This window comes from Oncorhynchus clarkii, chromosome 6 (assembly GCF_045791955.1).
Source record: "Oncorhynchus clarkii lewisi isolate Uvic-CL-2024 chromosome 6, UVic_Ocla_1.0, whole genome shotgun sequence".
In the NCBI taxonomy this organism is placed as follows: domain Eukaryota; kingdom Metazoa; phylum Chordata; class Actinopteri; order Salmoniformes; family Salmonidae; genus Oncorhynchus; species Oncorhynchus clarkii.
In genome coordinates, this window is record NC_092152.1 from 45,243,438 (window position 1) to 45,259,781 (window position 16,344).

Here is a 16,344-nt window from a genome sequence, read left to right on the forward strand (position 1 = left end):
TATTCAGACCATTTACTCAGTACTTTGTTGAAGCACCTTTGGCAGCGATTAGAGTCTTGAGTCTTCTTGGGTATGATGCTACAAGCTTGGAACACCTGTATTTGAGGAGTTTCTCCCATTCTTCTCTGTAGATCCCTCAAGCTCAGTCAGGTTGGATGGGGAGCGTTGCTGCACAGCTATTTTCAGGTCTCTCCAGAGATATTCGATCGGGTTCAAATCCGGGCTCTGGCTGGGCCACACAAAGACATTGAGACTTGTCCCGAAGTGACTCCTGCGTTGTCTTGGCTGTGTGCTTAAGGTCGTTGTCCTGTTGGAAGGTGAACCTTCGCCCCAGTCTGATGTTCTGAGCGCTCTTGAGCAGGTTTTCATCAAGGTTCTCTCTGTCCTTTACTCCGTTCATCTTTGCCTCGATCCTGACTAGTCTCCCATGTCACGTTCTGACCTTAGTTCCTTTGTTTTGTCTTTTGTTTTAGTATGGTCAGGGCGTTGGGTAGGTTGTCTATGTTAGTTTTTCTATGATTTTCTATTTCTGTGTTTGGCCTGGTATGGTTCTCAATCAGAGGCAGCTGTCAATCGTTGTCCCTGATTTAGAACCATATTTAGGTAGCCTGTTTTCTATTGTGTTTTGTGGGTGGTTATTTTCAGTCTTTGTGTGTCTGCACCAGACAGAACTGTTTCGGTTGTTTCTTTGTTGTTTGTTATTCAGTGTTCAGTTTTTTCATTAAATAAGATGAACACTTACCACGCTACGCTTTGGTCCTCACCTTCTTCCCACGACAGCCATTGCATCCCAGTCGCTGAAGAACATGCCCACAGCATGATGCCGCCACCACCATGCTTCACCATAGGGATGATGCCAGGTTTCCTCCAGACGTGACAAAGTTCAATCTTGGTTTCATCAGACAACAGAATCTTGTTTTGCATGGTCTGAGTTCTTTAGGTACCTTTTGGCAAACTCCAAGCGGCTTTCATGTGCCTTTTACTGAGGAGAGGCTTCCATCTGGCCACTCTAACATAAAGGCCTGATGGATGGAGTGATGCAGAGATGGTTGTCTTTCGGGAAAGTTCTCCAATCTCCACAGAGGAACTGTAGAGATCTTTCAGAGTGACCATCAGGTTCTTGGTCACCTCTCTGACCAAAGCCCTTCTCCACCAATTTCTCAGTTTGGCTAGTTGACCAGTTCTAGGAAGAGTCTTAGTGGTTCCAAACTTCTTCCAATTAAGAATGATGGAGGCTACTGTGTTCTTGGGGACCTTCAATGCTGCAGAATTTTTTTGGCACCCTTCACCAGATCTGTCCATCGACAGAATCCTCTCTCGTAACTCTACGGACACTTCCTTCGAACTCATGGCTTGGGTTCTTCCCTGACGTACACTGTCAACTGTGGGACCTTATATAGACAGATGTGTGCCTTTCCAAATCATGTCCAATCAATTGAATTTACCACAGGTGGACTCCAATCAAGTTGTAGATACATGTCAAGGAGGATCAATGGAAACAGGATGCACCCGAGCTTAATTTGGAGTCTAATAGCAAAGGGTCTGAATACTTATGTAAATAAGGTATTTCAGTTTTTATATTTTTTTACCTGTTTTCACTTTTTCATTATGGGGTATTGTGTGTAGATTGCTGAGTCCCCCAAAAAATATTTAATACTTTTTTGAATAAGGTTGTAACAAAACAAAATGTGGAAAAAACAAAGGGATCTGAATACTTTCCGAAGGCACTGTACTTAAGTATCAAAAGTAAACATAATCGCTAAAATGTAAAAGTTTACATAATTTCAAATTACTAATTTTTATGTCCTGCAGAGCATTCAAAATGTAACGAGTACTTTTGGGTGTCAGGGAAAATGTATGGAGTAAAAAGTACATCATTTTCTTTAGGAAAATAGTGGAGTAAAAGTAAAAGTTGTCAAAAATATAAATAGTGAAGACATACCCAATAACACGACTTACAGTGCCTTGCGAAAGTATTCGGCCCCCTTGAACTTTGCAACCTTTTGCCACATTTCAGGCTTCAAACATAAAGATATAAAACTGTATTTTTTTGTGAAGAATCAACAACAAGTGGGACACAATCATTTATTGGATATTTCAAACTTTTTTAACAAATCAAAAACTGAAAAATTGGGCGTGCAAAATTATTCAGCCCCTTTACTTTCAGTGCAGCAAACTCTCTCCAGAAGTTCAGTGAGGATCTCTGAATGATCCAATTTTGACCTAAATGACTAATGATGATAAATACAATCCACCTGTGTGTAATCAAGTCTCCGTATAAATGCACCTGCACTGTGATAGTCTCAGAGGTCCGTTAAAAGCGCAGAGAGCATCATGAAGAACAAGGAACACACCAGGCAGGTCCGAGATACTGTTGTGAAGAAGTTTAAAGCCGGATTTGGATACAAAAAGATTTCCCAAGCTTTAAACATCCCAAGGAGCACTGTGCAAGCGATAATATTGAAATGGAAGGAGTATCAGACCACTGCAAATCTACCAAGACCTGGCCGTCCCTCTAAACTTTCAGCTCATACAAGGAGAAGACTGATCAGAGATGCAGCCAAGAGGCCCATGATCACTCTGGATGAAATGCAGAGATCTACAGCTGAGGTGGGAGACTCTGTCCATAGGACAACAATCAGTCGTATATTGCACAAATCTGGCCTTTATGGAAGAGTGGCAAGAAGAAAGCCATTTCTTAAAGATATCCATTACAAGTGTCGTTTAAAGTTTGCCACAAGCCACCTGGGAGACACACCAAACATGTGGAAGAAGGTGCTCTGGTCAGATGAAACCAAAATTGAACTTTTTGGCAACAATGCAAAACGTTATGTTTGGCGTAAAAGCAACACAGCTGAACACACCATCCCCACTGTCAAACATGGTGGTGGCAGCATCATGGTTTGGGCCTGCTTTTCTTCAGCAGGGACAGGGAAGATGGTTAAAATTGATGGGAAGATGGATGGAGCCAAATACAGGACCATTCTGGAAGAAAACCTGATGGAGTCTGCAAAAGACCTGAGACTGGGACGGAGATTTATCTTCCAACAAGACAATGATACAAAACATAAAGCAAAATCTACAATGGAATGGTTCAATAATAAACATATCCAGGTGTTAGAATGGCCAAGTCAAAGTCCAGACCTGAATCCAATCGAGAATCTGTGGAAAGAACTGAAAACTGCTGTTCACAAATGCTCTCCATCCAACCTCACTGAGCTCGAGCTGTTTTGCAAGGAGGAATGGGAAATGATTTTAGTCTCTCGATGTGCAAAACTGATAGAGATATACCCCAAGCGACTTACAGCTGTAATCGCAGCAAAAGGTGGCGCTACAAAGTATTAACTTAAGGGGGCTGAATAATTTTGCACGCCCAATTTTTCAGTTTTTGATTTGTTAAAAAAGTTTGAAATATCCAATAAATGTCGTTCCACTTCATGATTGTGTCCCACTTGTTGTTGATTCTTCACAAAAAAATACAGTTTTATATCTTTATGTTTGAAGCCTGAAATGTGGCAAAAGGTCGCAAAGTTCAAGGGGGCCGAATACTTTCGCAAGGCACTGTAAGTAGTAATTTAAAATATTTTTACATAGACCTTTCCTGAAGTCTAATAACTAGTGGCCTCATGGGTGGAATGCTATTAATATTTTTCATAAATTCATAAATAATAAACATTGTGTTAAAAAAGCAGAAAATCCGGTGTTTCTATGTCAAACAAGGTTTGCTATATTTCAGTCTTCTGTGTTGTATATAAACTGTAATATTGTGATGCAAACTCAAAATCTGACATGGTACAGGTGTCTACTTTTATTAAGCCCGTAACAATGTGTGTGAGGTGTATACTTTTGTTTCAAAGTACATTTGTTTAAGACTACCAAGAATCACTGTGTGTGACCCTGATTTAGCCCACTGCAGCAAAAGGTTATTAAGTACTTTACACCACTGGAACTATGTGAGTGTTGTCTGTGAATGCAGCTGACAGCAATGTCTACTAGGCTATGGGCATATGTATGGGAGGTTATGGGCCTATGATTGTGAGTGTTGTATGTAAGTAAGTAGGGCTGTGTGAGTTAATATTAGTAATTTAACAGATGCTCTTATCCAGAGCGACTTACAATTAGTGCATTCACCTTAATTTAGCTAGGTGGGACAACCACATATCACAGTGTTGTGTTGTATTTGAGTGTAGCTGATAGCAATCATAGGCCTATGAGTGTGGTACATAAGTAAGTATGGCTGTGTGAGTGCTGTAGCCATGTTAGTGTTTTATATGAGACTGACAGCGATGGCAGGAATTGTGTTTTCCAGACAGCCCAGACACGGTGGTGTCCCCTGGCATTCCCTGGATCAGTGGGGTGAGGAGGACTTTGCTTGTACAAACTCTTCAAGCGTGGTTGGCTTCCCGTGATGACAAGGATAAAAAGACCGCCACCATTAAATATTCACACGTGAATGTCTGAGAGGGGCAAGGGGGGAAACAACCCCACACCCCCAAGCACACACACTAACACACCCACTCATACACACACAAATTTACACATGCACGCACACACACACAAACACACACACCTAGGGGATTCTGTGTCAAACCATCTGAGAGGGAATCTCTCCCCTGACTTCTCAGAAGCATGTGCTCTATGTGCTCTACTTCTAAAGACTTGGTTGCATTTTAAGAACAGTCTGCCTAAGTCAATCACATCATACACCATGCTGCATGCACCAGAAGTGACATCACTACGTGTATCTTCAGACAATAACAGGAATTTAAAATTTCCTTGCTGTATGATTTTATTGATGTGTTGTGTGAGTACACTTTTTAATGTAAATAAAACCACGGCAGATTGAATAGAGTAGGGAAGAAATATAACAAGGAAAGACAGAATGGGGTTGCTGTTGTAAAGTGTCTAAACAATGTTCAGAGATACTAATAGTAAGGCTAAATGCTAACAGACAAAGCTAACTCCACCAGCGCCAGCTTCCAGCATACTAATAGTGAGGCTAAATGCTAACAGCCTAAGCCAACTCCACAAGCCAGCTTCCAGCATACTAATAGTGAAGCTAAATGCTAACAGGGTAAGCTAACTCCCCCAGCAGGCTTCAAGCATACTAATAGTTAGGCTAAATGCTAACAGACAAAGCTAACTCCACCAGCGCCAGCTTCCAGCATACTAATAGTGAGGCTAAATGCTAACAGCCTAAGCTAACTTCACCAGCTAGCTTCCAGCATACTAATCGTTTTTAAACGTTTTTTATTTCACCTTTATTTAACCAGGTAGGCCAGTTGAGAACAAGTTCTCATTTACAACTGCGACCTGGCCAAGATAAAGCAAAGCAGTGCGACACAAACAACAACACAGAGTTACACATGGAATAAACAAACGTACAGTCAATAACACAATAGAAAAAAAGTGTGTGCAAATGAGGTAAAATTAGGGAGGTAAGGCAATAAATAGGCCGTAGTGGCCAAGTAATTACAATTTAGCAATTAACACTGGAGAGATAGATGTGCAGAAGATGAATGTGCAAGTAGTGATACTGGGCTGCAAAGGAGTAAAACAAAATTATAACAATATGGGGATGAGGTAGTTGGATGGGCTATTTACAGATGGGCTATGTCCAGGTGCAATAATCTGTGAACTGCTCTGACAGCTAGTGCTTAAAGTTAGTGAGGGAGATATGAGTCTCCAGCTTCAGTGATTTTGGCAATTCGTTCCAGTCATTGGCAGCAGTGAACTGGAAGGAAAGGCGGTCAAAGGAGGAATTGGCTTTGGGGGTGACCAGTGAAATATACCTGCTGGAGCGCGTGCTACGGGTGGGTGCTGCTATGGTGACCAGTGAGCTGAGATAAGGCGGGGTTTTACCTAGCAAAGACTTACAGATTACCTAGAGCCAGTGGGTTTTGAGACGGATATGAAGCGAGGGCCAGCCAATGAGAGCATACAGGTCGCAGAGGTGGGTAGTATATGGGGCTTTCCTGACAAAACGGATAGACTGCATCCAATTTGCTAAGTAGAGTGTTGGAGGCTATTTTGTAAATGACATCGCCGAAGTCAAGGATCGGTAGGATAGTCAGTTTTACGAGGGTATGTTTGGCAGCATGAGTGAAGGATGTTTTATTTCAAAATAGGAAACCGATTCTAGATTTAATTTTGGATTGGAGATGCTTAATGTGAGTCTGGAAGGAGAGTTTACAGTCTAACCAGACACCTAGGTATTTGTAGTAGTCCACATATTCTAAGTCAGAACCGTACAGAGTAGTGATGCTGGATGGGCGGGCAGGTGTGGGCAGCTATCGGTTGAAGAGCATGTATTTAGTTTTAATTGCATATAAGAGCAGTTGGAGGCCTTGGAAGGAGAGTTGTATGGCATTGAAGCTCGTCTGGAGGTTAGTTAACACAGTGTCCAAAGAAGGGCCAGAGGTATACAGAATGATGTCGTTTGCGTAGAGGTGGATCAGAGAATCACCAGCAGCAAGAGCGACATCATTGACGAATACAGGGAAAAGAGTCGGCCTGAGAATTGAACCCTGTGGCACCCCCATAGAGACTGCCAGAGGTCCGGACAACAGGCCCTCCGATTTGACACACTGAACTCTGTCTGAGAAGTAGTTGGTGAACCAGGCAAGGAAGTGATTTGAGAAACCAAGGCAGCTGTCTGCCGATAAGAATGTGGTGATTGAAAGAGTCGAAAGCCTTGGCCAGGTCGATGAATACGGATGCGCAGTATTGTCTTTTATCGGTGGCAGTTATGATATCGTTTAGGTCCTTGAGTGTGGCTGAGGTGCACCCATGACCAGCTCGGAAACCAGATTGCATAGCGGAGAAGGTACGGTGGGATTCGAAATGGTCAGTGATCTGTTTGTTAACTTGGCTTTCGAAAGACCTTAGAAAGGCAGGGTAGGATAGATATAGGTTTATAACAGTTTGGGTCTAGAGTGTCTCCCCCTTTGAAGAGGGGAATGACCACGGCAGCTTTCCAATCTTTGGGGATCTCAGACGATACGAAAGAGAGGTTGAACAGGCTAGTAATAGGGGTTGCAATAATGGCGGCGGATCATTTTAGAAATAGAGGGTCCAGATTGTCTAGCCCAGCTGATTTGTAGGGGTCCCGAATTTACAACTCTTTCCAGCTATCTGGATTTGGATGAAGGAGAAATGGGGGAGGTTTGGGCATGTTGCTGTGGGGGGTGCAGAGCTGTTGACCGGGGTAGGGGTAGCCAGGTGGAAAGCATGGTCAGTCGTAGAAAAATGGTTATTGAAATTCTCAATTATCGTGGATTTATCGGTGGTGACAGTGTTTCCTAGCCTCAGTGCAGTGGGCAGCTGGGAGGAGGTGCTCTTATTCTCCATGGATTTTTCAGTGTCCCAGAACTTTTTCCAGTTAGCACTACAGGATGCAAATTTCTGTTTGAAAAAGCTAGCCTTTGCTTTCCTAACTGCCTGTGTATATTGGTTCCTAACTTCCCTGAAATTTGCAGGATGTTTTTGTGCTGGTCAAAGGCAGTCAGGTCTGGAGTGAACCAAGGGCAATATATGTTCCTGGTTCAAAGTTTTTTGAATGGGGGCATGCTTATTTAAGATGGTGAGGAAAGCACTGACTGACAGAATGAGGTCAATATCCTTCCAGGATACCAGGTCGATTAGAAAAGTCTGCTCGCTGAAGTGTTTTAGAGAGCGGTTTACAGTGATAAGGGGTGGTTGTTTGATGGCAGACCCATTATGGACGCAGGCAATGAGGCAGTGATCGCTGAGATCCTGGTTGAAGACAGCAGAGGTATATTTAGAGGGCAGGTTGGTCAGGATGATATCCTATGAGGTTGCCCGTGTTTACGGATTTGGGGTTGTACCTGGTAGGTTCATTGATCATTTGTGTGAGATTGAGGGCATCTAGCTTAGATTGTAGGACAGCCTTAAGCATATCCCAGTTTAGGTCACCTAACAGAACGAGCTCTGAAGATAGACGGGGGGGGGGGCAAACAATTCACATATGGTGTCCAGCTCACAGCTTGGGGGCTGATGGTGGTCTATAACAAGTGGTAACGGTGAGAGACTTGTTTCTGTAAAGGAGAATTTTTAGAAGTAGAACCTCGAATTGTTTGGGCACAGACCTGGATAGTGTGACATAACTCTGCAGGCTATCTCTGCAGTAGATTGCAACCCTTTGGCAGTTCTATCTTGTCTGAAAATGTTATAGATATTATAGTGAGGCTAAATGCTAACCCAACTCCTCCATCTCAGGCTCCAGAGGGGGTCTCACCTGCAGTAGTTGTGGCTGCCAAGACCCCCCTCTCCGTTGGGGTACTTGAGGGTGTTGTAGGGGTGCTGGAAGGTCTCATTCCAGAAGAGGCATGGCTTGCCCCCAAGGAGGCTTGTCTGGTTTTGGCAGCCCCTGTAGTCCCCTCCATTGGCTGTGTAACATTCTGGAGAGAAAAAGAGAGAGAGGGAGAGGGGGAGGGAAGGAGGGGAATTAGGGAAGGAGGGGGGAATGAGGGAAGGAGAGAGGAAGAGAGAGAAGGGAGAGAGGGGAGAGAAAGATTTAACAAGTGTTCACTGTGTTTGGCATTTCGAGAGAAAGATCTATTCTGATAAAATCCAAAGCTTGGCTGAGTTTTTTTCAGTCATGTTATCACATCAATGTAGTGACCTAGTCTGTTGTTAATATTGGGCCAAAAGAGTAGGCTTGAATTATTTGTGTTTTACACAAATAGGATACAATCGAAATAACTGTAAGTCTTGGAATAGTTGTGTTCTTTACCCAATTTTAGATTCTAAAGATGGCCAAATGTGTTAGATAGCTAGTGTGAGATCAATCACACAATATTGTTCCAATTAATGCCCTCCAAATGTGAAGGGTCTTGAGAAACCCACTACGATGTATACAGTAAAAAACAAAACAGGCATGGTTTGAATTTTCTGTCAAATTGGACGACAACCATATGGAGACGAGAGAGAGAGAGAGAGAGCGCGAGAGCAAGTGAGCGAGAGAGAGCGAGAGAGGGGGACAGAGAGAACAAACTAAAGCATGGTTAAACAACTTCATCTCCATTCTAACGCTCAAGCAAAACACAAAATGGAGAAAATAAACACTTTTTTTCTCAGACAACAAAAGAAAGAGTAACCAAATTATCACAGCCAGTGGTGAAGGGAGTCTGATGAGCCCTCATTGCGCAGTGTTTCCCTGGGGCTCAGAGGGAGGGAGGAGGGTCTCTGGTCTGGCCAGCACAGACACAGGCCCTGTCTGAAAATGCATCTTAAACTCTCATCTACTTGAGGTGCAGTACAGTGAAGTATAGAGCGAAGCTCTGTCACTTCTACTGTCCACCCTGCTCGCAGTGACAGCCATATGCCCTGAGAGATAACGCTATGATGTCGGTCTCTCTCTGCTTCCTCTTTGGAGTCTAAAGTTTAAAGCTCATTTCCTGTTCCACAGCATCTAGGCTAGAACATCATTCAGATCAGTCTATCCCAACAGCGTTGTCTATAGACCCTCTTGAAGCAGCCCTGTACAGCTCATTACCGGCCTGTTTGGGAAGAGACAGCAGCATCACAGAGCCTTGGAAGGACTGTTCCCAAAGTCACCCACGCAACTCAGCCCTAGATGTGTTAGTTCACAGACGAAGGAGTCAATTAGTCCTACCACTCGGTATTGGTCTCCCCTGATTCCCGTTTTCTCCTCAAGAGACCCTTACCCAGTCCTCCATAAGGCTGATCTATGGAAGAACACCGAGCAAAATACAGCAGAAACTAAATCAAAACGACTTCAGTCATCCAGTGTTGTCTGTATGGAGGTTATGGAGGTTTGATATCTGAAACACAACTTGTCTGAAGTCATTCCTTCTATGTCTCGTGCCAAAAGTAACAGGAAACACATACAAAGAAACTCCAACAACGTATTCTGCACTAATAATCACATACAATAGTTTCCCTCGTGAAACACGGGGTGTTTTCTTGCAGAAAAACGAGCTGCCTCCATGTCAAACCAGGAGAGGCCTCTAGTTGCTTTCAGTGTCATGTAAAAGTGGGTTTTAATTAAAGACATTTAGGGCAGGCACAAATGTTCGGTCAGCCCTATCCACGATCCATCAGCGGTATGACAGACTGACAGGCTTCACTGCTCGTAAGGAGCTGAGGGGTGTAGGGTTTCAGTAATTATGAAGCCACTCCATTGTCTGTAAACCGTAAACAGCTCCTCACTCCCTCAGTGAATTAGTTCTGCCAGTGTCTAGGTCTGCATGGCTCAGTATCAGCCAAGCATCATAAATATACAGTGCCTTGCGAAAGTATTCGGCCCCCTTGAACTTTGCGACCTTTTGCCACATTTCAGGCTTCAAACATAAAGATATAAAACTGTATTTTTTTGTGAAGAATCAACAACAAGTGGGACACAATCATTTATTGGATATTTCAAACATGTGTGTGTGTGTGTGTGTGTGTGTGTGTGTGTGTGTGTGTGTGTGTGTGTGTGTGTGTGTGTGTGTGTGTCACAGGATTCACGATGAGCAGTGTGGAGAGTTTGAGGGCCAGTTCCAGTGCGTTTATGAGTCACTCATATCCCAGAGCAATCACGTCAAGGGTGCTATACTCTCCACTCCAGTCATCTTAGACAGACAGCAGTACCTTGCAGGAAGCGTTGAGGCAGAGCCTTGCCTCAAAGGTGACAAACAGGCCTCGTGTCGGTCCTTCAAACTAGACACACACACACACACTAGATTGAAATTGAAGCGACTGATGTTATTGTGCCTGCTTTACAAAGCAATAGATCAGAAGAGAAAAGGAGAGGAACCCAACGTGACTTTGTGAAATGTCTCCTATTTGTTCAACTTGTGTGAAAGTGTACTGTTTCAGTGTTCAGTACTTTGGATACTACTCCTGCTGTTGGCAGTCATGTCCCTGCTATGGCGAAGCTATCTAACCCTTCCAGGACGAGACGGTAAATAAGACAGTGTTTTCCTAGCGGCCGGGCCAAGGGCTTGATGTGGTCTGAAGGCACCATTTGCCTGCGGTGGGAATGGGAAGTAGTGTATCTGCAGGGACTCAGAGATAATTGAGGCCATCTTAAAGATGAATGGAGTGTTTAAAAGGTCTGCGGAGGAAGGCAGGGAGGGATACCATGCACATGTCCTTCAAAACGACAGTTCCTCCCGCTATAGGATGAGGATAGGAAGAGAGATCCAAAAGCTGTGACACAATCCATCCACTTACTACAAGGTCTCCATCCGAAATGGTACACTATTCCTTATTTAGTGCACTACTTTTAACCAGGAACCATCAAAAATAGTGCTCTATATAAGGGAATAGGAAGCTATTTGGGACATACTGCAGCTGTCCTCTTCCCTCTGATTGGTGACTATCGCCACCTCAGCCCCCCCCCCCCCCCCCCCCCCCCCCCCCCCCCCCCCTCTGTCAGCATGTGACCATTCCACTCATGTCACATGACAAGGGCCTTTCTTGTGGTTGCATCACAGCCTGATGGGAAACAGAACCAGAGACCACGACCGCATGAGAGAGAGAGAGAGAGAGAGAGAGAGCGAGAGAGAGTGGGGAGGGGGGGGGTGAGTAGAAAAAAAACTCTTAAATACATGCAAGATCCTCAAATAGAAAAGTCCGGGAAAAGGGAGGAGAAGAGGAGGATGGAGGACTCGCCCCAAACCCCAACCAGCAAAGTCTTGCTCTCGCAGGATACCACACAAACCCAAGAAGTCTTAAAAAAGGAAAGAGAGGAGGATAATTCACTGAGAGCTAATCGCCCTGTTATTATATTTGTCGGGATTTGTGGGCTAATTACTTCCATACTAAGACTTCAAATAGTGCTCGTTGGCGAGTGATGGAGAGAGAGAGAGAGAGAGAGAGAGAGAGAGAGAGAGAGAGAGAGAGGGATATATAGAGAGGGGGAGAGAAAGAGAAAGAGAGAGGGAGAGAGAGAAAGAGGGAGAGAGAGCTGTGCCTGCCTGCTTGTGGTCATGTGATTTCATTGGTAAACAAAACAAACAAGCAGACAAACAAAGGATGTTTCTCTGTAGAGAGCTGCCAGGTCACGCTATTAATACAGCACTGTGTTGTTGTGTTAGCTATGAGCAGGGATGAAACAAAGCGCGAGATAATTACATAGGTCTGGTTCTAAAGACAGGAGCTTCCTCCATCCCTCTCTATATCCCTCCATCCTTCTATCCATTCCGCCATCTTTATTGCAACCCAGTAGGGAGTAACAGAGGGACAACCATGAGGACTGACTGTAGGACAGACTATATATATATTTTTTTAAATTTGTATTTATTTCATCTTTATTTAACTAGACAAGTCAGTTAAGAACAAATTCCTATTTACAAAGACGGCCTACCAAAAGGCAAGAGGCCTCCTGCGGGGACGGGGTCTGGGATTAAAAATAAAAAAATTCAACACGACAAGAGAGACAACACAACACTACATAAAGAGAGAACTAAGACAACAAACATAGCAAGGCAGCAACACATGACAACCAAGCATGGTAGCAACACAACATGACAACAACATGGCAGCAACACAACATGGCAGCAGCACGGTAAAACATGGTAAAAGCACAAAACATGGTACAAACATTATTGGGCACAGACAACAGCACAGGGCAAGAAGGTAGAGACAACTATACATCACGCAAAAGAGCCACAACTGTCAGTAAGAATGTACATTTGAGTCTTTGATTGAAGAAATTGAGAAAAAACTTTCCAGTTTGAGTGATTGTTGCAGCTCGTTCCAGTCGCTAGCTGCAGCGAACTGAAAAGAGGAGCGACCCAGGGATGTGTGTGCTTTGGGGACCTTTAACAGATTGTGACTGGCAGAACGGGTGTTGTATGTGGAGGATGAGGGCTACAGTAAATATCTCAGATATATATGAGGTAACTGACAAAATAAAGTAAACACCAACATAAAGTGTCTTAATAAAGCATTGGGGCACCACGGGACGAACTCGGCTAGGCGAAACGAACATGTGTGCCTGCATACTCCGTTAAAAGACCTTCATTTGAGAAACAAGAAAAAACGAGTCACTAGTACTGCTTGTCCATTTGGAGACACCGTAGTCAGTATACACTTCCTCAAAATAGTCTGAATTAATGTAAGATAATTCAAGAAATCTGTCAGTAATTGTGACGTTTCTGCCAAGGAGATTTTATTTGCGCGATTTTACATTTTACTAACATGCTGACCACAGCCCGCGTTTAGCTAGCGAAATGTCCAACCACGTTTTGTGTGTTTCAACCTGTCCCGAAACAAATATACTGTTGACTAACCCCATTCCGTACAAATTTGCGCAACCGCGGCATTCAAACGAGGCTGCAATGAAAACTAATGGGACTGTAGCGACTGTGTTGGCATCAAAATCTGGTGTGAGAACTACATTTCTATTCAAGCGTTGATTGACATGGTAATGGACCGATAGTACTGGAGAAAAGTTTTAAAAAACGAACCCCTCTGACACTGTACGTAAAATTGCGGCGTTTCATGACGTAACGTCCAGCACGCATAAAGCAACTCATTCTGTTTCCTCTCTCTACCAGGTATAGCGCTTCTCTCGCAGATTAAAACTAAGAAAGGGACAGGGTCAGGGGGGGATACCTAGTCAATTTGACAACTGAATGCATTCATTTTTTGCGTCATCATTGCAAGCCATCATGACTCTCAAAAGCCGTTATTTGCCCTAAAAACCTGATTCAAATTCGACATAAACTCTTCATAGTGTTTTATTTACGTTTTAGAGGTGATAAGTTGGACAGATCGGGTTTCCCCACACTGCTCATCTCCCCCTTTCCCTATCACACAGTAGGTTTCGCTTCCCCACCCGCCATTTTTAAAAAGACCCGATGGAGCTCATTGCCTTCTTCAATCATGCAGAGATGTGCAGCATGAAGGTCTCGTCATTGATTTGGCCGGAAAGGGGATAAATTGTGCTTGACAAGGGTATTCATATTACAGTTGACCTGGAAGTATTACGTTTTTGGGGCGCTAAAATAAGGTTAATTGTACGTTACAGTGTGATGTACAAAAGTGCGTTCGCTAACTATCGTTGGTTCAGTGTTATTTTTGATATTTCAACCTGCATGTCCTGATCGCGTCTGGTGTGGATGGACAAAATCAGCATGCGTGCGAAGGCGGCCTAGTCAGAATGTAAAATGTTTGGTGCAGTATTTCTCAAGTGAAAAAATTTGAATGAAAACGATTAGTCTCTGGTTAAAAACACCCGCCCGCCTGCAAATGCAAGTAGATTTTGGCATTAGTGGGTAAGATATCTATTTCACCAGCCAGGTTGGCAGATGGTCAGGGCTCCGCATTTCACTCTCATTTGTGAATAAAAATAGTCAAGTATGATCACATTTCTAGTCAAATAAATTCTACATTAGCTGTTCTTCAAAGTATTTTCCATAGCTGGTAAATTGGGTCAAAGAACTATGAAACCTACATAGCCTATTCCACCTTGCGCTGCAACAATGCCTGGCTGGGGGGCTGTGCACATGTGAAGAGCTGAAAGATTCATTTTTTATAAGCACAGCGCACAGACATACAAGTTGGTCTAATTTACTTGAAACAAAATACTATTTACATTGTTTTGTTCATAAGCTAGGTTGTTTTCCTATTATTGAATTTCAACTGCTAGGGAAAGGAGAAGACAACGCTTCTCTACTCGTCAGACTCAATCTCGCAAGCACAAACATGACTCTAGTCGCGTTAGGACCCCAGGCATGGAGTCATTGCTGGGGACCAAAACTAACAAAAACGTCACAAAATGTTGTCATAACATATGCACAAACCATCCCAAACTGTTTAGGCTGGGAAGCATGCAGAGGCCTTCAGTCCACACTTCCCTGTTTACGAAGTGCGTGACAAATAGAATTTGATTTGAGGAAGGCACCGCATGGCAGAGGGGGAAAACATATTTTTACAGGTATACTGCAGGGCTGTGAAGTTTTATGCAAGTACAGTAACTTATTTCCCATGAGGTGTTTTAGATACAGTATTCCACTATGGGATATCAGGGGTCTAGACTTACAGGTTACAACTGTGACTAAACAGGCAAGATGCTCTCATCCTTGCAAGGGTCAACAAAAGTGTGAACGTGACTGAAAAAGATAGACTTGCTACAACATCATTGAAAAGAGTCTTATTCCCACGTAAGTGAGAGATGCCCATTCACTACCTCAATGTCTTCCTCCAATACAATGCCTCGTTTCCTTTAGAGCCATTGTCCTTCTGTTTTGTTAGTGGCCTGAATAAGGGAGCAATAAAACCATGGAAACCCAATTTAGCCCTAAAATAGCTTCAACACTACCCTGAATACCCCTCACACACACACACACACACACACACACACACACACACACACACACACACACACACACACACACACACACACACACACACACACACACACACACACACACACACACACACACACCCCAGGCCACCACCTCACCTACATAGCCACAAGTCCAGGGGAATCCTTGCCAAAATGGAATCAGTAGCAACTATAAAATGTGGCTGCTTCTCGGTCTAACGTGCTCCTTATTATTTACTTCTACTCACGCCGTAATGGGAAGAGACGAGTGTAGCCTTCAGTTCTCTCTCTCTATTGTCAGGATACAACATGCCGATCGAAAGAAAAGCTTAAAGAAACAAAAGTTGCCTCAAGCTGCGATTTGGCCTTCAATTAAAGTCTTTGACTGATGTCAGAGAATCTATCAGAGAATAGATTAAAGGTGATAAAGTATCTACCTTTAAAACAATCGCCACAGGGGTTTGGAATGATGTTTGACAGAACACAGCAGCACAGACGGACTGAGGGTACAGCTTGGTCTGGGTGACCCGTGGGCAAATGCTGCGTCCCGATTCTCCACCCTTTTACAGGAAGTGTGCACTTCCACCATTGTCAAATCCATGCGAGAAAGTGTGGAAGTCAAGTGCACACTTTGGGTGAATGGGGGGGATGAGGAAGTGAAAGGTGAAAGATGTGACTTATACACTGACTATGACCTGAAGGAGGACGTTGAAACAAAAGTGGAAAGGAAGGACCTGACATGTGTGAGGACGAAATGCCAACGTGACACAAGGGAGGACGGGTGTCACGTTAAACTACTTCTCCTTAGCACCCCCTGTCAGTTTCCCTGTTTCTTCTTGAGTCACTTTGCTCTAGCCATCTGCAGGTTCAGTGAGACAAAGACAAATATGAAAATGAAGGCGTATTTTCCAAACATGATTGAAAGGGTATTCATATCCTCACCTCCTATTACACACACACACACACACACACACACACACACACACACACACACACACACACACACACACACACACACACTTCACCCCTGCCTGCCTCTC

The 16,344-nt window shown here is 43.7% G+C and overlaps 1 protein-coding gene across 1 annotated transcript in view; it reads right to left on the reverse strand.

Moving 5' to 3' along the window:
- Nucleotides 1–16,344, reverse strand: part of LOC139411205 (kremen protein 1-like) — a 111,369-nt gene that overhangs the window by 66,975 nt on the left and 28,050 nt on the right. The window contains exon 2 of the mRNA XM_071157141.1: nucleotides 8,258–8,420. Within this exon, the coding sequence (XP_071013242.1) occupies nucleotides 8,258–8,420 (163 nt within the window). The remainder of the gene's footprint in view (nucleotides 1–8,257; nucleotides 8,421–16,344) is intronic.